At 43.3% G+C, this 23734-nt stretch overlaps 1 protein-coding gene across 2 annotated transcripts in view; it reads right to left on the bottom strand.

Moving 5' to 3' along the window:
• The window catches only part of igf1ra (insulin-like growth factor 1a receptor), a 110748-nt gene that overhangs the window by 82244 nt on the left and 4770 nt on the right, over nt 1-23734 (bottom strand). For both annotated transcript variants that reach the window (XM_036954830.1, XM_021570658.2), the window contains exon 2: nt 14810-15373. In XM_036954830.1, coding sequence (XP_036810725.1) covers nt 14810-15373 — 564 coding nt within the window. The remainder of the gene's footprint in view (nt 1-14809; nt 15374-23734) is intronic.

Raw genomic sequence — 23734 nt, 5'->3', positions numbered from 1 at the left:
ACAGTCCTCAGTCCAGGCTGGGAAACATGTGAACCTTAGCACCTGTTGCACCTGCCTCTCCTCTGCCCGCTCAGCCAGTGCTGTGCTGAGGAACCCTGTGACACTGTGCTAAGGTCACCACTGTCTCCCGCTGTGACAGCAAAGTGGAGGGAAAATGTCAGGCAGGGAGACATCGTCTCTCCACTGTTAAGCCCCTAGCGAGGCTCCAGCCAGCCCCTGTCTGCCTGGCTGTCACAAGATCACGTTACATCAACATTCCCTGTGCTGCACACCAGATGAAGTAAAGGACCACCAGGATCTCCAGCACACAATGCTATACAAGGTCAGCAATACAGATACAACTGATGGCGGAAAAAATCAATACAGTTATATATCGCAATCAAATTTTTTTACGATATTATATCGATATTTTGACTCTAAGTCAAATAAAATATGTGTGTTTTTGTCAGGTAGCGTTAGCTAGCACTAGTTGTGAGAATTTCAATACATATCATATAGGCACCTACAGTGCCTTGCGAAAGTATTCGGCCCCCTTGAACTTTGCGACCTTTTGCCACATTTCAGGCTTCAAACATGAAGATATAAAACTGTATTTTGTTGTGAAGAATCAACAACAAGTGGGACACAATCATGAAGTGGAACGACATTTATTGGATATTTCAAACTTTTTTAACAAATCAAAAACTGAAAAATTGGGCGTGCAAAATTATTCAGCCCCCTTAAGTTAATACTTTGTAGCGCCACCTTTTGCTGCGATTACAGCTGTAAGTCGCATGGGGTATGTCTCTATCAGTTTTGCACATCGAGAGACTGAAATTTTTTCCCATTCCTCCTTGCAAAACAGCTCGAGCTCAGCGAGGTTGGATGGAGAGCATTTGTGAACAGCAGTTTTCAGTTCTTTCCACAGATTCTCGATTGGATTCAGGTCTGGACTTTGACTTGGCCATTCTAACACCTGGATATGTTTATTTTTGAACCATTCCATTGTAGATTTTGCTTTATGTTTTGGATCATTGTCTTGTTGGAAGACAAATCTCCGTCCCAGTCTCAGGTCTTTTGCAGAATCTATCAGGTTTTCTTCCAGAATGGTCCTGTATTTGGCTCCATCCATCTTCCCATCAATTTTAACCATCTTCCCTGTCCCTGCTGAAGAAAAGCAGGCCCAAACCATGATGCTGCCATCACCATGTTTGACAGTGGGGATGGTGTGTTCAGCGTGATGAGCTGTGTTGCTTTTACGCCAAACATAACGTTTTGCATTGTTGCCAAAAAGTTCAATTTTGGTTTCATCTGACCAGAGCACCTTCTTCCACATGTTTGGTGTGTCTCCCAGGTGGCTTGTGGCAAACTTTAAACAACACTTTTTATGGATATCTTTAAGAAATGGCTTTCTTCTTACCACTCTTCCATAAAGGCCAGATTTGTGCAATATACAACTGATTGTTGTCCTATGGACAGAGTCTCCCACCTCAGCTGTAGATCTCTGCAGTTCATCCAGAGTGATCATGGGCCTCTTGGCTGCATCTCTGATCAGTCTTCTCCTTGTATGAGCTGAAAGTTTAGAGGGACGGCCAGGTTTTGGTAGATTTGCAGTGGTCTGATACTCCTTCCATTTCAATATTATCGCTTGCATAGTGCTCCTTGGGATGTTTAAAGCTTGGGAAATCTTTTTGTATCCAAATCCGGCTTTAAACTTCTTCACAACAGTATCTCGGACCTGCCTGGTGTGTTCCTTGTTCTTCATGATGCTCTCTGCGCTTTTGACGGACCTCTGAGACTATCACAGTGCAGGTGCATTTATATGGAGACTTGATTACACACAGGTGGATTGTATTTATCATCATTACTCATTTAGGTCAACATTGGATCATTCAGAGATCCTCACTGAACTTCTGGAGAGAGTTTGCTGCACTGAAAGTAAAGGGGCTGAATAATTTTGCACGCCCAATTTTTCAGTTTTTGATTTGTTAAAAAAGTTTGAAATATCCAATAAATGTCGTTCCACTTCATGATTGTGTGTCCCACTTGTTGTTGATTCTTCACAAAAAAATACAGTTTTATATCTTTATGTTTGAAGCCTGAAATGTGGCAAAAGGTCGCAAAGTTCAAGGGGGCCGAATACTTTCGCAAGGCACTGTAAGTATAGTGATGATATCGTATCGTGAGGTCCCTGGCAATTCCCAACCCTAGAAGATATGTCATATAATCCTTTCACTGCCAGCCAATAAAACACACTGTCCTCCTATATCAGTCTTATTTGATCAAGCGTCTTGTCAGCCAGTGGTTAGCAAACAAAAGCAAGTAGACTGACAGACGGCCTGGTTTCTGGTTTACTTCAGATCAACCTGAGTGTGTGTGGCCCATCTATACTGCATGGTCTCTTTATTTCACACTGCCCAGTGATGTTCACAGTCCCTGTGGGACAGACCACAGTTAAGCACATATTGGATTAAATGTTCTGCCCATGTATTAGACACTGAGCAGAGCAATGGGAGCACAGTGAATGAATCCGCAGTGAAGGAGAACAGATGACAGCACATGGGAGAGGGGGGTCAACTAAGTGCTTAATCTAATACAATCAACATCCACTACAATTGGCCATTTGTGTGGCACAACGCAGACGCTCTTCGGTGCTGGGGGCACTAATCACGTTCCCTTGATGACTCTGATGTAAACAAAATTAGCCAGTCATTTGAAAAATGCCATGGAGGGAAAGAGAGAAAGAAACTCCACACGTATAAATATGACCCAAAGGAAACGGCATTCCACAGTGCAGATGAATGACTGACTTGGGTACGCTGAGTGAGAAACATCAGAGACACAACGTTGCAATCCCCTTGAACAAATGCCACTTTGTGTTGCACACACACACACACACACACACACACAACCCACACACTTCCTATCACACCACGCCTCCCAACCCCAACTAGCTCTATGTCTAGAGGACACACATCTGGAGTTGGGCTTTGACATTTAATGGCATTTGTCTAAACACACGCATCTAGCATGTAGGCCTAAAGTTAATCACAGACAGCCACTCTCAAGCTGGTAACAGACAAACTTTCTGTGAGCTCTGAACTGCACCAGGCAAGAGAGAACACAATGTTGTTCCAGAAAAAATAATTGTATAAAGCAACCTTACGTAACACATCTTTTCCCCATTTTTGGAAATTCTTCAGAAACATTTTAACTACCCTCAGTGCCAGTATCAACAGCAGATACATGGACAGATAGAGCAGTAGTTTAGGTGGCAGGTAGCCTAGCGCTTAAAAGTGTTGAGCAAGTAACTGAAAGGTTGCTGGTTCGAATCCCCGAGCAGACTAGGTGAAAAATCTGTCAATGTTCCATTGAGCAAGGCACTTGTAAATCACTCTGGATAAAATTGTTTGCTAAATTACCAAAACGTAGTTTGGTTGGGTAGACAGATAGAGCAGTAGTTTGGTTGGGTAGACAGATAGAGCAGTAGTTTGGCTTGGAAGACAGACAGGTCAGTTAGACAACTGTACCAGCTAAAACTACCAGCCTGTGATTTCGGGGACTTTCCTCAACAGGAACATCAGTATCATTACCACACACAGTTGAACGGCAAAACGGCAAGATAAACCATATATCACCCAGTTAAGGGGGTGGAATGTAAAAAAACAAGCTTTTTAACAAGTTAGTACATGCCTGGCCAAGGAACAATGCATACTGCAGTACATGAAAACAACTCCTAGCTGCAGTGAAGAGGTGGGAGATGGACCACACAGCAGAGATCTGATGCCTCATATCATGATAGAAAATACCATTGTACAGATGTAGGATCTTCATTTGATCACTCTTTTGTTCCTGAGAATTTACATAAATTCACTGAAAACCCACACTAACACACAGTTATATTAACAGTATTACACTTTTCATGTCACATAATACTGGCCAGCTAATAGCCTTGCCACCGATCAAGCAAAATTATGGAATAAACGTTCAGATCCTGTTGCTGCAGGACTATTTTGCTGCGACAATACAGGTCAAATTATGATCCTACATCTGTAACTCATGTCTCAACAATAATTTATATGTTTGTCCACTCAATGTTACAATTATATCCAAAGGACTCAGGAAAGTGTATCAAAATAAAACCTACAAATAATAATAGTTAAAAATAAATTGTTTAGCAACAAGAGGCAGCTTTGAGTAAATGAGTGTAAGTAATGTGGACTAATAAAACATTCATAAGAATCGGAGGTGTTTACATGAACGCTGTGGGCTAGCGCCTGTCATGTTTTTCAGAAGACCAGAGAGAGGTGGACCTTAAAGCACACTCAAGTGCAAACAAGCCTGGCTCGGCTGGTCATGTCTCAGTAATTGATGCACTAATGGGAGAGGGTGGGGGGTTGGGGAGAGAGTAACGGAGGCTGGGACTTCAAAGGCTTGCTAGACACTTATCAACAAACGTGCTCTCATCAGACACAAGAGGACGGGCAGATGAAAGGTAGACTAATGCACCTCACCCCACCGCTCCACTCTACTCTGCTCTATCAGCACTGGGCCTGGTTATGGGAGCCAGACGACCACACCAGAGGAGAGGACTGGGGGAAAGGGGGAGGACAGAGGAGTGGGACATGGAATCAGCCAGAACCCAAACATATGAGATAGGGAGACCAGCCAGACAGTGTTTGGGCGGTTCAGTAAGACATCTGCACAGATACCCAATAAGCAACTTCCTCTAGGATTGGGGAAAAGATGGGCACACGTGGCAGGAACAGTGTCTGTCTCCATAATGGTGCAGCGGCCTAAGGCACTGCATCTCAGTGCAAGAGGTGTCACTGCAGTCCCTGGTTTGAATCCAGGCTGCATCACATCCGACCGTGATTGGGAGTCCCATAGGGTGTTGCACAATTGGCCCCGCGTCGTCCGGGTTTGCCAGGGGTAGGTCGTCATTGTAAATAAGAATTTGTTCTTAACTAACTTGCTTAGTGAAATAAAGGTACAAAAAAATATATATAATGTAATTGAAGGGCTGTTTTCCCACAATATACTTGTAATGATGCCAGGGGTTACCTTGGGAGAAGTTTTGGAGGATATAGAAAATGTAACATGAAAAAAATCTCTGACTGTAAAATGATAGTAAGAAACACTAAATGAGTGCCCTGTGGGTCCTGAGTCAGATTAGCCGGCTGGATAGTGAGGTCTCCCAGGTGACGTGGCCTCTCCCTCCACTCCCTCCCAAACTGAGATAGAGCTGCTGTTGGCGCTGCTCTGGAGGCTCTGTCTATATTTAACACAGTAGCGGCCCGCTGTCCGTCCGCTGATGAAACAAGAGAGCAGCTGTGCTGAACCTCCTCAGCTCCCAGACCTTACTATAGTACTGCAGACAGGGATAAGGACAGGACAGGGATTAGGACAGGACAGGGATTAGGACAGGGCAGGGATGAGGGCAGGGTAGGGATAAGGACAGGATAGGGATTAGGACAGGGATTAGGACAGGGTAGGGATGAGGAGAGGACAGGGATGAGGACAGGACAGGGATGAGGACAGTACACAGATAAGGACAGGGATGAGGATAGGAATGAGGGCATGGCACCTAAATCCACCACTGATATGAAGACATATCAAATAACATAAGATCCTCCAAGATTAAAGAGCATTTCTCACACAAGATCAGACTGAAACGATATTGAAACAGGCTGCAGCATTGTCTAACTCTTCTTTAGTCAATGTGAGGACTTCGACACCTCCGTAGTTCTCTGAACAGGAGCAGCGTAGACTTACCCCAACACCAGTGTTTTGTGTAATGTTAGCTCTGGTGTTATTATGTTAACACAGGAGAGTGACACGAAAGACTTGTTGCGAGCAGAATCAACATGCTTTGCATCATTCAAGACTGTTGCTTTGTGAGATGGTTTTAACGTTCACAGTTAGCCATTGTTATGTTAATGCCAGCTGAAAAGTACCCAGGGCCTTGCCTTGGCTCCAAGTTGGAACAGGTCTGCCGGAGCCATGGCCCAATGAGACACGGGTGCTGGCCCACATAGCAGCAAAGACAAAAGTCTGAGCCTTTTGGGTGAAACACTGGGGTAAATCCTCAGTGGAAATGAGCCATAAGACCCCATATTTCATCTTTGGCCACCCTGATGCTAACAGAGCGCCAACTGGTGAAAGGCCAGTTGGTGTGGCCAAGGAGCAGCAGTCCTGCCAGGAGCAGGAGAGATGGACAGGCTGAGAGGAGAGGAGAAGGCCAGCAGCAACAGCAGACCAGAGGAGCCCCATACACCTGTTCACATTACCCAGGGTCCTGACAACTGCTCTAGGGCTTGGGTATTAAACCCAAACAGACCAGGAGACAGAGGAAGGGGAAGCATCCTCCTTGTCCTCCCGGATGAGGTCAAGGTCACTCTTCAATCACAGACAAATGCAGACATGACTTACAACGCTAGGATAGACAGCAGCTAGACCTCACAGGTCTATATCAACAAGGCACTCTGTTCTCTCTTCACATTGACTGAAGAAGCTCAGTAAAGGGTTAAAGGGGAAGTGGGGTTGTCAGAGGCATTTCAATTAGCTGAGTAAGTCCATAAGATTTCCTTTGTAATTTTATGACACCCTTTTATCTCCTCAGTGCATAAGAACAGACTGGCATGTTGCAGCCTGTACACACACACACACACACACACACACACACACACACACACACACACACACACACACACACACACACACACACACACACACACACACACACACAATCCTACATGTGGCTTTTCTTTAGCTCTTAAGAAGTAACACAAAGCGCGTTGTTATGCTAACCTCTGTTATTTCAAAGAAGTTCCTACCCACTTCATTCCAAAAGAGAACAGTCATAAATGTAAGTCTTTTTTCTCTAGACAAAGACCAGCTAAAGCTATAAAGAGCATTAGCCTTGACATCTGATTTCCATTGCTCCACACTCCTAACATGTACATCATGTTTACACTGCTTAGCAAATTCCCTTTACCATATTTCCTCATGATAGGAACTCATGGTGACATTGGCCACACTTTGTTATCAGCAGCAGTGATTTGTATGACCTTTTTATATCGCATATCAGCTGTAAAGAGTAACAAAAACACAAGCTAAAATAATATGTGAAATTAGAAAAGACATTAGAAAGGACAGACAGTGATCAAACAATGTTCTGAAACTGAGACATCTCTGGGGGCATCCTTCTTCGACCGGTCAGCTGGTCTCTCCTCACTACCCAAGGGGACTTGGGTAGCTCAACTGAGCATCTCCGCGTAGCTCCACTGAGCATCTCAAGACCCACCCTCCTCATCTCAGTCATCGCACGTGCCACATCCACACACTTTCCCCTCAGTGTGTATGTCATAAGCTTCTGACTTCAGCGGTACACATTTATTCAATGTGAGGGGGCATCACACATGAACAGAAAATATACAAATAAACACACGCCATACAGGGAGAAGGAGAAGACGCCAGCAGAGAAGCGGATCTGATCCCGTTGCCCCTGAAACTAGCTGTTCACCCATGGCAGAACAATATTCTTCCTCTGCGGTGTGTCAAATATATCCACCAATACCGCACACATCCTCACTTCTGCAGGAGAGATTTGTCGGCAGGAGATTTTTTTCCCCCGTTGTGGAATTAACTTGTGCTCTGAGAGCTTACTTGCGGGCATGGCGCATTATCCCCCCTGGCAATGCCAAGCCTGCCCAGTAGTGAGCAGTGGCTGCAGCGGGCACAGAGCTCAGGCAGGCAGCCCAAGCAGCGTGGAGCAGAGCAGAGAGGCTACTCCTCTCACCTCAGTGGGGAGCAGCTAGCGAGTAGCAGTGCTAACAGGCGGAGAGGAGATAGGCCTCGTCCTTCCTGCCATTACACTGGGACTGAGTGGAATCTATCACAGAGCGGTGGCCCCACGGCGCTGAGAGAGGAAGTTATAGTATTCACACAGATTTATGAATGAGTGTTAAGAGTGCCGGATGAGTCACAGCTTCCGCACAGAGCGGCCAGAAGGCAGCAAGCAGCCCATCAGCACAGGCAATGAGTGGCTCGCACACACCGGCACCAGTCACCACGTGCATGCACACACACACACACACACACACAGACACGCACAAACACACACACACACGCACACACACACGAACACACAATAGGCACACTCGGCGCGGATAAAGGCAAATGTGAGGGCATGGAATGCCTATGTGTGTGTGTGTGTGTGTGTGTGTGTGTGTGTGTGTGTGTGTGTGTGTGTGTGTGTGTGTGTGTGTGTGTGTGTGTGTGTGTGTGTGTGTGTGTGTGTGTGTGTGTGCGTGCGAGCGCTCACATTTGCGTGTGTCTCTATCCGTCTCTGTGGAGTGGCAGCATTGCTACACAGTCCAGCCTTTTAAATCATTATAGAAGTCTCTGTGGTGGCAGCATTGCTACACAGTCCAGCCTTTTAAATCATTATAGAGAGGCATTGATGACAGTATTTTCATAACGGGTATTCAAATTTTACAAATACACAACAGATAACCAAAACAAATGTACTATTTGAAAGACATTACTATTTAAAATGCTTTGCATAGTAGTATATGTGTTGTTGAGACAAGCAAGCATGTAAGTGACTTGCCATGCATTGCACTACAATCTAGCAACGCACTGAAGCAGATAATATATTAAACATTTGCTTTAGGGGAAAACTAGAAACAAACTGTCTGACCAATCATACTGTCCAAAGGAAACCTACAAAACCAATTGAACAGAAAAACAATTTGTAACCAAACCGTTTTATCCCCTTGCTTCGCAAGGGCTCTGATTATTGGGGCCGACTGAAGAGCATCTCTATAACAGCTAAACATATTAAGATCTCCTGCTCACATTTCTCAAGAATGACATTTATGAACGTCACCTAATGGGAGAAAATGTGTCAGAGGCCAGGAGAGGAGAGAGAGGGGAGAAGAACTGCATGGAATGTACTCACATACACACACAGACACACAAAAAACTATAGGACAACAATTATTTGTTCTTGTACCTGCATAGGTATTAAAGCCTATTAAGCACTATACAAAAAGTCTGTTCATGGAAGGCCTCTGTCCACCGACTACTCTTTAAAATACATCACAGTCTGAAAGCACAAAAGATAGGGATGGGGTTGCACACAGGCCTACCATGAAAGGGCTTGTCATCCATCTCTAATGTCATTTCAATCAATGGCACCATAGAGTAGCAACACAAGGAATCAATATTCCCTAGTCCTCTGAGAAAATAATAATAAAAAAAGAAATAATAAATAAACACTGTGGTTATGCTAGCTAGCTAGTGTTGTGCAAGTCCAGTTTCCCATGGCTTTTTCCCTCTCAAGAGGAGTTGTAGTGACCCATTGAGAGCGCTGCAGGGCTGAGGAGAGTGGAGGAGAAGATGAGGGATCTGATTATGCCATCTTTACTGTGGGGGAGGAGGGAGTAGCGAAAGGGAGGGATGGCACGATATGTGAGGCTGATAAACAGAGTGGCATGGCTCTGTCTTCACAGTGGAACACTGCCTGGGCAGAGCTGGGCAGGCATGCCTGGCACAGGGAGATGGATTCAGGAAGTGAGTCACCAGCAGCACTACCATACCCCCCAGGAAAGTACCGGGCACTTGGAGAAAAGGCCAGACTGCTGGAACTGGAGTCCTTCCTGTCCCTCACCACGGCCCTTTGATATGCCTGAGAGAAGCCTTTAAAAATGTAAAGCCTTCCCTGCATGTCGAGGCAAGTGTCTGGGATTACGTTGGTTAAACAAAAACAAGACAACCGATCATATGACATAGCCCACCTAACGCCTCACGCACACACACACATTCCCAGCGCCTGTCTCTACCACCCACATCATCATCTTCCATTCAGTGATCTCTTGGTTTTTCACAAACATTCTTTCTCTACCATACCATATGGCCTCTGTACATACAGGGAGTTCTGTGTGTTTCCCATCTTTATCCTCTCAAAGCTGCAATGACTAAGCCAGCAGGAATTTCTACCTTATATACTCCCTTAAAGAGACAGTCACCACCAGCCCCTTTTCCCATTCCTGTCCAGTACGCACTCTAGCTCTGCTGTAGATTTAATGTATCGAATCTCACAAACTAAACATTTAATTTAAAAGCTTTCATCACAATGGCTTCCTCCAAATCTGCTCCCCCTGCTCTAAACCATGAACATAGTTCAGGGCAGAGCCCTCAGAGCAGTGTGATATCAAGTTGTACACTTGAAGCAAAGTAAAAGATACAAGCCAACAGGGTGTTATCTGGGGAATGGAAGTAAAGGGCAGTGTGGTTAAGAAACCAGACTCCAGAGTGTCATTCAAGCTGAGCGTATTGTAAGTAAATATTTAAACACATTAATGGGAAATGTTAGCTATATGAGGTCAGACGAGCTGTATGGTGGTGTGATCTGCACTAACAGAACAGGGTTGGTCAGGACAGCCTGGGTGCTGCTTATCAACCAGCCTCTCTCTCTCTCCCGTTGGCTGGCTTTGCTCACTTCTCCTCTGGGGGAGGAAGACATACCCGTCTGGAACAGAGTGACCAGAGGGCCACATTCGAAGCAGGCCAGAGAGCAGGTCACAAGACCCAAAATCACACGCCAACAACACGCAATGTCACAGGGGCCACGGCCAGCCAAACAACTCAACTGGCGGCTGGAGTGTTGAGAGAATGAGCACAGTGTGTAAACAGTCAGGAGATATCTCACAGCTAAAGCTTTTAACAGCCTCTGATAAAGCTGGCAGAAGAGAGAGGGGGAAAACTAGTCAAACTATGAAGAAGTGCAATAAAAAAAGACCAAACTTGAGGGAGGGAAGGAAAGCGGGAAAGGGGTAACAGATGAGGAGGAGGGAGCTGGGCTGTGCCTCCTCTGGGGTGTTAGTGAGAGCCTGCAGTTGTGCTTGTACACTTGACATTTCTGTGACATTTTCCCCTCAGACCCCCTTCTCACATAAGCCATCCGTTAGCGCCTCTCCACATGCCATGGCCCGCTACTAAAGAGAACCCACTACCCCCTTAAATCTCCATGGCCCGGGTCTGCCTCTTTCCAGACAAAGAGCCTAATATCAGCCAGGTAACACTATCCTACCCTACCCACACCCAGCCAGACAGGAACATAGAGCCAGGAATTAACCTCGGAAGTCATGTGTTGCCATTTTCATATCCATTTCTGAGGCAATCTGTTCCTTTCTAATTAAACATTTAGTAGATTGGTGTTGCTTAAAACTGTACACAGCGAGTTCATACAAGCAGGCAAGGCAAGTATAGAGTAATGCATGTTTGACCTAACAAACAATAGCTCTCCAAAGAAACTTCCCCAGAGGCTAAAGTAGTCCTACTAGCAAACAGCATCTCCTAGTCATGTACTGTAATTAAAGAGATGCATTCAGAGTAGAGGATTGGTCCGGATTGACTAGGAAACCGCTGCACAGCATGCCCTTGAAGAAACATCTGTACTGGAGAAAAACAAGGCAATTATGCAGAGGGGTGGAGACAAGTGGAGTATCTGCCCTTCAGTGAGGGCCAGAGAAAGTCTCATCTCTGCTAGACTCAGAGCCTTGAACATTGTATGGGTGAGAACTGAGCCTACAAATCTAGCTGTACTACCACTAAGCCACATTCATACACCCTCTAAATGAGCCATTTTATCCTGATATCACAATCTCTGTTAGTCTTTATTTGCAGAGTTGAGACCTCAAGTCTCAGAGTATTTACCCTGACATCTGCTAGGCTTTAAGGTGGGAGAATGGATCTGCGGGAGCAAATCAAAAATGCCCTTTGTCTCCTTACCATAACAAATCTTAGGAAAAACAAAAATGTTGACCCTTAACATTGGTTCCAAACAACATCAGATAAACTACAAGCAAATCTTTGTACATCAATGAAGTTAATTCCACACAGGTCACTTAAGCCAGTCCAGACTGTCTATACTGCAACATACAGTTAGATACACCAGAGACCCTTACAACAAATACTTTAAACAGCCTCATTCATTTAATACTGCATCCAAAGAACAAATATCGCAACAATAAAGTCCATTCCTTGAAACATAAATGGCCACTAATGAAGTCACTATTTCGAGGTTGATTTCCTCTATTTGTTTTCTGGGTCTGAAGGGAAGATGTTTAGAAGTACCAGTTATCCATGGGAGCTGTAAACAGGTCTTCAAAAGGCCATGGCTGGGAGGACATTTCCCCCATTATTATTTCATGTTGAGAGGAAAGGGGAGCAGACAGGCAAGTAGGAGGCTAGGAGAAGTGTTTTCCCCCAAAGCTCCTTGAAGTCAAGGTCGACCTACAGTAATCTCCTTCGCAGGGTAAATAGGCATCTGAATTCCTTTGATTTGGACCAGTGAAAAACTGTCCACACAGTGAGACACTTGAGGTTTTAAACAGGCGGCCATTCCAACTCAAGCTCTGCAGTGTGTAATCGTCTAGACAAAACAGACAAATACACTACGGTGGGAGCCTGGTTGGCCAATACCGTGGCACTGATGTCACTCTGTCAGCCACACATCCACAACAACAACGCCAACCACAATGCCTAAGGAAGACAACTAAACAACAAGGCCAAAACAACTTTTCCCACTATCCCTTGCCCTTAACTTCCAGTCCTAAATAAGTCAATTGTTGACATGAATTTTATTTATTAACTTAAAGGGGCAATCTGAGGTTGCTTCATCCATTTTTGGACTTTTTAATTAATTAAATGTACCAATTGGAAACATGGAAATGCTCATGAGCTTAGTTCATCTGTCGTACCCCATCAGAACCCGGAATATAAGCTTTCATTCCAATGTTTGTAAACAAAGTAAATGTAAACAAACACTATATTGCCTCAAAACATGGTTTAAACTATCATTTTTATATTAGCTCTGTCTATGAATTTCAGAGGGGTTACATTTCTCCAGCCCCATCCCTCAGCTTTGTACAGAAACAGGGGTGGGGAGAACGCTTTGTTATTGTTTCAACTGCTGATTGACAGTTTAATTCTCATTCTATATCTGTGAGTAATAGACATGTATACAATTAAAGTCCCAGTGTAGACAAAAACATGAATATTTGGTGTTTTATATATATTTCCACACTATGAGGTTGGAATAATACTGTGAAATTGTGAAAATATGATAATGCCCATTATAGAGCTGTATGAAAATACCTTTGAATTTTCAGCCAGATTTTGTGGGATGGAGTATGTCATCGGGCAGTAAATGAGTTAATAGACCGATAAGAAAGAGAGTTCCAAACCTCTCTGCCAATAACAGCTAGTTCTCTGTTTTTCCCTCCCCACTCAGACCACTCCCAGACAGTCCTAGCAAAATTATTGCTTGAGAAATTGCTCTTGCGAATAATATATTTTTGTTTATTTTTTTTACAATTTTGACTGAAAACAGTCACAGTATGGTACTTCATTGTTACCCAGAAATGACTTGATATTGAGGTAAAAATGGCTGCATTGGTCCTTTAAAAATATAACTATAAAGAGGCTACAAGAAAACCAAATCCTTCCTTCTTCATAGACTTTAAATACTTATGCCGTAGTGTATTGTGTCATAACTCATTAATCACACCAGATAAGATTTAGTAAATATTGACCTGATATGGTCCAGACATGAAGACTCACTGCCTCGCTTTTTGGCAGAGCAACAGTAACCTCAACTGAGAATGTATTTAATACCAGAAAATGTATTATGCACACATCCTTAGTTCTGTCAGCAAATAGGTTGATCTAAAGAAAAGACCTCCATAACAAACAGACAGGAAATGTTTTTACTGGGCGGGGGACAATCCTGCTCCCTGACAAATATGAAAGAAAAACAACATGGATTCATGGGATTTGTTCACTGGGGAATTCACATTTTGAGAATGTTTGCGAGACTGGAACCCACCTAGCTACCTTGATCAAAAACACCCTCTGCAAATGGTTGCATCACAAGTTGGATAGACAAACACTGCCAAATACCCCAGTTATTTGAGAAACAATCTACCTTAAAACCAGAGGTGGGGACTCGAGTCACATGACAGGTTTTGTAACGTATTGTCACCAATTATGTGGCACAGAGTTTCTGTGGATTACTCTCTATGCAGCCAGAGACAGTAGCCGCAGCATCGTACTTGTAAAAGAAACGTGCAATAGAATGGCTAGTGAAAAGCCCACTCAGCCCTCTGATTGGACCAGCAAACTGTCAATCAACACAGGGCAGGTGCTAGCGAAAAGATTGTTGATTTTCGATCGGCTGCAGTGCAAAACTCAAATTGTAGGAACAATAATTGCCCTAAATAAATATGCAGGTCCAAGAATTGGTTGTTAATAACCGTTTACTTTGCAAGCTCACCAGCAATGCAACAACGACTAGCATAGGCCTACTGGTCTTTCGGTACATCAAAATCGCTTGAAATGTATAATTTACTTATGAAGATTGCATTTGGAATTTTTGTTAAAATGAATTATTACATTATCAAAATGTGTTGTAGACAAAATAATGAAAATGTGTGTCTGGTAGCCTCAATAAATAGACAAAGATTTGTCATTGCATGTATAGATGTAATTTTTTATTGACTTTGTTGACTGTTTTTCTTGGGACTCGACTTGATACTCAGACCTTGCAAATTGAGACTTGCTTGTGACTTGAATAATAGTGACTTGGTCCCACCTCTGCTTAAAACCTTAAAAAACCAACACAAACAAATACAGAATTCTGCAGGAGTAAACAACAAAAAAAACAAGTAAACGGGAGCTCTGTGGACAGGCTGTCCTCTGTGCTGATGTGACTGGGTCTCTGCTGCCCAGACTGTGAAGAGAAAAGTTCAGTGCTCCTTACCTTTCTGGCAGTGGTTGGATGTCCAGCAGCGAGAGTTAAAGTTGCCGTTAAAGCTGGTCTTGATGCACTGAGCGTTGTCCTCCATGATGCCTGGACACACGTCACCACACTCCTTGGACTGCTTGTTCCCCGCGATGAAGTTGTTGAACTCTGCGTCCATGATGAGAGACCAGTCCACAGAGTCCAGGTAGCAGAGCTCAGGGTTCTTCTCGATCCGGATGGCCCCTCGTGTGATGTTCCTCAGGTTGTACAGGCCAATGTCCTTCAGACTGGTCATCTCGAAGATCACCAGGGCGTAGTTGTAGAAGAGGTTGCGTCCGCGGATGACGTTGAGGTTGGGGAAGAGCGTGCTGAGGCTGTCCAGGCCGGACACGCGGAACAGGAGCAGGTAGTCGGTGATGACGGTCAGCTTGGGGAAGCTGAGGGAGCGGAAGAGCTCCTGGTTGAGGTTGTTGGTCTTTTCTCCGATGAGCAGGATCTGCAGGTAGCCCTCCACCACCGTGCAGTTCTCCAGACTCTTGAACTCACTGATGTCATTACGGATGTCGATACTTAGACCACAGACTGGAGGAGGGAGAAAAGGAAAGAAAAATCACACATTATTACACATCATAGTTAATCATTTTAAAACACAGTATTTGTGTCCCTTATTCAATGTGCCTAAATAAAATGTAACCTTTAATTATATTATATATGCATTTATTTGTCTGCATACCTATTCATTGTATTCATCTGTTTACCATGTCTACCATGCAAATCTAATTTCAAGTCAATGTTTCTTTTCAGGGGGTGACCTGGCTTAAAGGCGTACTGCCAGCCAGTCCCAGAAATTGTAAGAAACAAATGAGAGCACCAAAATAACAAGCACAACACCCATTAAAAGGGCTGAATCTAATCTTATTGAGATCATTTCTGAAAATATATGGACTTGATAGTACAACAGGACTTAGAACAGGACTTCTTGTGTTATGTTATACTATTTAGGCCATGCTTTGTTCTCTTCATGTACAAAAGCTTATTGTTGCTTTTGTTTCGTGGTTGTAACTATTGGTCTGTAATAATGGTCCAACATGACAACAAGGTCTGTGGCAGGCATTCATTTTGAGACAAATGAGAGACAAACAGTCAGGGTCATCTGAGGTGAGTGTGCTCCTCATACTGAGCAGACTTAGGAAGTTCTCTCTCAAAGACAAGGGTCAATATTTTGAGACACTCTCTTGACATATATCTTATTAAGGCCTGGAATCCTAGGTTCCGCTCCTTTACCTGGATAACACCTCGGTTTAAAAACATCCCATTCCTCCCAGCTCAACACACAGAAAACAACACACAAAGCCACAGTCCCTGAAGCCTCCTCTGTCTCTCTCTCTGTTACACACACACACACACACACACACACACACACACACACACACACCACACACACACACACACACACACACACACACACACACACACACACACACACACACACACACACACACACACACACACACACACACACACACACACATCTATTATCAATCATCTCTGCTTTCAATTGTGTCTGTCAATTACACCAATCAGGAATGGATACAAGTATAGCTAATAGCTAATAGGATATCATCACTGAAAGACAGCTACGATAACAGACCACATAAAACCCAGCCGTTGTTTATATAAGTGCTTCATGTAGGACACTGAATATACTGCCCAAATGTAAACAAAACATCACACCTGTAATGCCTGTCGCCTGTCACCCTATAAATCCAAGACAATCCTTTCACTGTAACACTTGGAGTAAACCCTCTCCTCTGGGTCTATTGATATATAATGACGACAATAATGATTCTAACAGTCCATTTACACCAGGGGAGCAGAGCTGCAATTGTAGCCATGACAAAACATATAAAATGTATGAGATTCTCAGGACTGTAGTTCAAAGACAAACCCAAACAAACAGTATCAACATACACAATCTCACAGTGGGAGGGAGACCTGTTACGCTCCTTACCAACTCCCTGTCTCTGTCTATATGTCAAGGCAGGTACTGGTCAAGACAGTACAGTGTGATAAACACAAAACAAACATGGAGAAAACACCACACCAAAAAAAAACATAGAAAACCCGACAGGTAGCCAAGAGGTTTCAAATGCTACTTGGAAGGTGAAACGATCCGTTGAAGAAATGTCTTGTCATATGAACTCCTTTGGCTGAACCTGTTCTGTTCTTCCAGAGGCTTAGGACACCCTCTCAGTGAGCGTCACAGGGCCTGTGCAGCGAGACCAACAGTCGTGCTTCAAACCGCCCGGCCCTGATCCATGTCAACACACCATTTACCTGATGCTATAATTTCTAGAGGTCGACCGATTATGATTTTTCAACGCCGATACTGATACCGATTATTGGAGGACCAGAAAAAGCCAATACCGATTAATTCAGCATATTTTTAGATATATATTTGTAATAATGACAATTACAACAATACTGAATGAACAATGAACACTTTTATTTCAACTTAATATAATACATCAATAAAATCAATTTAGTCTCAAATAAATATTGAAACATGTCAAATTTGGTTTAAATAATGCAAAAACAAAGTGTTGGAGAAAGTAAAAGTGCAATATGTGCCATGTAAGAAAGCTAACGTTTAAGTTCCTTGCTCAGAACATGAGAACATATGAAAGCTGGTGGTTCCTTTTAACATGAGTCTTCAATACTCCCAGGTAAGAAGTTTTAGGTGGTAGTTATTATAGGACTATTTCTCTCTATGCCATTTGCATTTCATATACCTTTGACTATTGGATGTTCTAATAGGTACTTTAGTATTGCCAGCCTAATCTCAGGAGTTGATAGGCTGGAAGTCATAAACAGCGCAATGCTTGAAGCATTGCGAAGAGCTACTGGCAAACGCAGTAAAGTGCTGTTTGAATGAATGCTTACGAGCCTGCTGCTGCCTACCACCGCTCACTCAGACTGCTCTATCAAATCATAGACTAAGTTATAATATAATAACAGCCGTAGGTCATTAATATGCTCAAATTCGGAAACTATCATTTTGAAAACAAAATGTTTATTCTATCAGTGAAATATGGAAACGTTCTGTATTTTATCTAATGGGTGGCATCCATAAGTCTAAATATTGCTGTTACATTGCACAAGCTTCAATGTTAGGTCATAATTACGTAAAATACTGGCAAATTAGTTTGCAATGAGCCAGGTGGCCCAAACTGTTGCATATACCCTTACTCTGCGTGCAATGAATGCAAGAGAAGTGACACAATTTCCCTAGTTTAATATTGCCTGCTAACATGAATTTATTTTAACTAAATATGCAGGTTTAAAAATATATACTTCTGTGTATTGATTTTAAGAAAGGTATTGGTGTTTATGGTTAGGTACATTCGTGCAACGATTGTGCTTTTTTCGCAAATGCGCTTTTGTTAAATCATCCCCCGTTTGGCAAAGTTGGTTGTCTTTGTTAGGAAGAAATAGTCTTCACACAGTTCGCAACGAGCCAGGCGGCCCAAACTGCTGCATATACCCTGACTCTGTTGCACAGAACGCAAGAGAAGTGACACAATTTCCCTAGTTGAAAGAAATTCATGTTAGCAGGCAATATGAACTAAATATGCAGGTTAAAAAAGATATGCTTGTGTATTAATTTTAATAAAGGCATGGATGTTTAAGGTTAGGTACACATTGGTGCAACGACAGTGCTTTTTTCACGAATGCGCTTGTTAAATCACCCGTTTGGCAAAGTAGGCTGTGATTCAATGATAAATTAGCAGGCACTGCATCGATTATATGCAACGCAGGAGAAGCTACATAAACTAGTAATATCATCAACCATGTGTAGTTAACTAGTGATTATGTTAAGATTGATTGTTTTTTACAAGATACGTTTAATGCTAGCTTGCACCTTACCTTGGCTCCTTGCTGCACTCGCATAACAGGTAGTCAGCCTGCCACGCAGTCTCCTCATGGGGTGCAATGTAATCGCCCATAATCGGTGTCCAAAAATGCCAATTACCGATTGTTATGGAAACGGCCCTAATTAATCGGCCATTCTGATTAATCGGTCGACCTCTAAAGGTTTCTGCTAATTTCCACAAAGCTGTAATCTAACCTCACAACAATGACCATAACAAAAGCTCCCAGTTATCATTTTATCTACTGATACTTAGATTTGAATTGAATGGAAGACAAAATATAGCATCTATACATTCATATGAATGACATCCATAGAACCCATACTAGGCCAAACATTTACTTTTTTTAAATCTAGAAGTATCCTAAATGAGATTCCACTTCAGTAATTAAAAAAAAAATCTTCTATCTATTCTGCCAAAAATAGTGAGCACATTGTTTATCGGGATGAATTGCCTTTATTTGCTCCTGTCAGTGTGATGCACTTTTCTAAATTTAGAACGCAAATGATTACTTGGGTAGAAAATAGCATTTGCTTTCTCCTATCGACACAAATGCCCTGGGGCACCACTTGTGAGCCATCGAGCTGCATGTCCTCTTTGTTTCATTGAGAATTTTTCCTCTGCTCCTTGAACAGCCAGGGGGGGGAGGGGTAGAGCAACTCAAACACAAAGACTAATTTGTTTGTTAGTAAAGAGAAACTCTAGGCCTCACTTCCTGTTGGAGGCATTAATACAATCAGTGGGAGTCTGGTGGGGAAGAGACAAGAGGAGGGGCAGTGGGGGATATTGTGGCAACGGAGGAGATAGGGATTCTGCCAGACAAGTCTATCTGAGGCCTTACTATCGGTGTGAACCCGTCAGCGATAAAAGGAGAAGGTGAAATGAATTACAAGTATTTTTGGAAGCTATAGTGACAATTACCAAAGAGACCATGCTCCCTGAAATGATGAACAGATTGTCTAATACTACAACTAAACCTGTGACACTCCTACACCTGAACACCTGAACCGCGACATCTCTGTTCTGAAACCAACAGAGAGAGGGAGAGAGAAAAGATGGAAATTAAGAAGGTAAGAAAGAAATAACGAATCCCACCTCACTGCTTTCTCACTACCTTGTTAAAGACGTCAGCATGCTTCAGTTCGGCTGGCGCCTAGCCGAACTCAGCTAGGTGAACCGAATGAGTGTGCTTGCATACTCCCTTAAAAGACCTTCACTTGAAAAACAAGAGAAAAGCAGCAGTAGTACTGTTTGTCCATTTTGAGACGCCATAGCCAGTATACACTTCCTCAAAAAAGTCTGAATCTAAGATAACTCTGTCATTAATATAGACGTTTTTGCTGAGTACATCTTAGTCGCGCAATTTTACCGTATTTCTCATTTTAAAAAATGTGCATGAAAATGAGCTGAATGACAACTAAGACTTCACTGAATAATCCCTACAGTTGACCAATCACCAACGAAGGGGCGTAGACTTTCAGATCTGTGCATCCTGACAAGCCTGGTCCATTTGCACAAAATATGATTTGTCTTCATACTTGCATAAGAATTCATTTAAACAGACATTATGGGGGAATTAATACAATTCCAGCCCTGACAGCAGTCATTTCCTATTGTTGTGTAACGGCTGTATCTAGCAGTAACCACTGTCCTCACAATGGGATAAGCACACATAGAATAATGTGCTTCTCCCTGTCCCTGTTCACACTGCTGAGTAAACACACATATCTCCAGCGCGTAATGGGATCCAGCGGCTCATGTTCATGATTGATAACCTTGCCCTGACCTTCCATATAAATGTCATCCCACACACAGTCCTACACACACGCGCAAGCATGCCCACACACACAAACACGTGACTCCGTAAAAGAGCCAGTGCATTTTTAGCCTGTAAAAATCCAAGGGTAGTAAACAACTTGACTATTACAATATATCAGCCGTGATCTTTTAACAGACTAAAAAATGCACATTTTGCTTTCATTGAACTTTGACTGACAGGTTAAGCTGTGCCGCATAAGAGGAGAGGATGTCAGTCCCTATGGGACAGATCAGTATGTTGAGTTCTTTATCAAAGGTTACTGAAACCATTTAACAGTCTAGTATGAGACCATTCTCGGAAAGCGAACAACTGTATATTTTTCAGGTCTTCACACTGTAATCCCCAGCAAGGTTGTTATGGGGAGTAATCTGATGGAGACAAGCTCTGGGGCTGGACTTTATTGAATTGAATCACCCACAAATTCATGACCATCAGAACACATGATACTCTCCCAAGAAAATGTGCTCAGATATGCAGACAAATGTGAGCATCTGATGGGCAGTGCAAAGGCAGTGGACCTGGTCCATCCCAGTACCTCACATCTGCCACCTCAACTTCACTTAATCCCCCACATGCTGGAAGTCATCTGACTAGTGGTCTGGTGGTCCACTTCCCCTGCATGGTCTTCACTTCAAAAGGCTCAGACATCAGACCCAAACTGGTAACACAACACTGTCACCCCCTACACATGCACTCCAAACCCTCTCCTAGGTTCCATCGCAGCATGGCAGAGAACGGGTAAACACACACATACCTGCAGTCTTTTAAATATAGTTTAGAGTGATATTTAATAGCTTTGCACAATCAGTTCCAATACCAAGTATAGTTTAGATTAACAGTTGAGCTATTGAGCTACAGCTTAAACATTAGATCCCCACCCCTTTTACAGCATCTACAGCTTATTTATATGGTTTCATCATATCAAGTATTACAAATCAAGCTGCATATTACCAAAGAGAGGAGGTTCCCCCCAGAACAATGATGCAAATGATGAAAGTCCCCATTTCAATATGCATCTGCCCAGTCTCTTGATCTGCAGCCTGCCACTGATATAGTCTGTGCAATCTATTAGAAGAGATAATATTTGCAATCATCTTGCAAATTGTACAATACTCCACGGGCTATTAAAGCCACGGGCCACAGCACATGATGTTGTATGTGGCTGGCCAGAGATTGCATATGCGCAAATTTGAAATAAGTGTTTAATTAAGCATTGTAAACCTCAGCTTGCGGCCTGGAGAAGCCGTAGGACAGCATTTGACTGCACTCTCACAAACTAGCACAGTGACACACTTTCCCATCCCTGCCTGCACAGGGGCATGCCAGTGAGACAGGCTGCCTGCCACGCTGCGCTGTACTGCAGTGCGAGAGCAGAACAGCGCACAAGGCACACACACACACAGGCATGCCCACTCCACTGACTCCCTCATGGGGGTGAGGAACGATATGCCGGCATCACTGCCCCCTTAGCGGATCCAGGGCTACGGGGTGGGGAGAGGCACAGAGCGAGAGACAGAGGAGTCTTACTGCCATGAGAGAGAGAGGGTGCATTTAATTTTTTATTTAACCTTTATTTTGACCAGGAGTCATGCTGAGACCAGTCTCTTTTTTTTACAGATGAGCCCTGTAGACACATCAATACACATCAATATACACATAAAACAAATTAATGTCTGAGTCACTAGTCCCGGTCGCAGTCACAAAGGCCACAGCACCGCAGTCCTCTGTACCCCTCAACCTAAGACAGAGAGGGAACTTGGATGTTAAATGCAGAGAAACATCTACACATCCCCCCTTTCTGTGTAACCTTGGTGACAGCTACTGCCATTCTGCTTTCCAGGAAGAATGGATCCAGTCGTAACTATGCATTAGCAATGCCAGGGAGTCTGTGTTAAACAAGGGACAGGAGTCACAGGACATGAACAAACAGTGGATGCTGAGTCTAACAATACACACACAGTGAGATATGTCTTCATTTAAGTCCAATAGTCCCTACAGGTGAGAATAGCATCCTTATTCTGAATTGTAATTTTAGCCCTGAATCCCACACAAACCTTTACTTGAGCTCCAACAAGCGGTTAGTGGAGTAAAGTTATGAGTCATGCTCGCCAAAAGGAGTACCTCAAATAGTGTGTGTCAAAGTGTGGCTGGGGCTGGGGTTCGATAGGAGCATGTGTCTGCTGCCAGGCCAGGCTGTCCTGAGACCGCCCGTGTGAACAGCAAAGACCAATAAAACAGTTCACAAACTCTCCACTCTTCCAATCAACAAAACCATGTCTGTTTCCCTAGCGGGTGTATTTTTGCACATTCTATTTCCAAACACCAACTTTCTCCTCTCTCTCTCTTCTCTCTCTCTCTCTCTCTCACCCTTTCTCTCTCTCTCTCTCCCTCTCTCCCTCTCTCTCCCTCTCTCTCCCTCTCTCTCGATGTATCATTGAGCCTTGTTTGCTGTATACTTGGAAGCAATGGCATGGAAAGTTTACTGTGGTGGGAGTTAAAAGGGCGCTTAATTACATTTTATTAGCAGGGACAGATTATTAAAATGCACAGGGTAAAAAGTATACAAGCCCTAATGGAGCATGACCATTCATTTGCAATGCCCAGAATAATTGTAAATTCTATACATAAAATATAGTCCTTGATTAAATTTAGCAGATTTTTTTAAACTTCTGAGCAATATCATTCTCATGTACACTACATGACCAAAAGTATGTGAACACCTGCTCATCGAACATCTCATTCCAAATTCATGGGCATTAATAAAGAGATGGTCCCCCCTTTGCTGCTATAACAGCCTCCACTCTTCTGGAAACGCTTTCCATTAGATGTTGGAATATTTCTACGGGGACTTGCTTCCATTCAGCCACAAGAGCATTAGTGAAGTTGGGCACTGATGTTGGGCGATTAGGCCTGGCTCGCAGTTAGCTTTCCTATTCATCTCAAAGGTGTTCGATGAGGTTGAGGTCAGGGCTCTGTACAGGCCAGTCAAGTTCTTCTACACCAAACACAACAAACCATTTCTGTATGAACCTCGCTTTGTGTAAGGGGGAATTGTTATGCTGAAATAGGAAAGGACCTTCCCCAAACTGTTGCCACAAAGTTGGAAGCACAGAATAGTCAAGAGTGTCATTGTATGCTGTGGTGTTAGGATTTTCCTTCACTGGAACTAAGGGGACTAGCCCGAACCATGAA

Source organism: Oncorhynchus mykiss, chromosome 2, assembly GCF_013265735.2.
Source record: "Oncorhynchus mykiss isolate Arlee chromosome 2, USDA_OmykA_1.1, whole genome shotgun sequence".
In the NCBI taxonomy this organism is placed as follows: domain Eukaryota; kingdom Metazoa; phylum Chordata; class Actinopteri; order Salmoniformes; family Salmonidae; genus Oncorhynchus; species Oncorhynchus mykiss.
The sequence above is the reverse complement of the archived record's forward strand: the minus strand, read 5'-3'. Positions and strand labels throughout refer to the sequence as shown.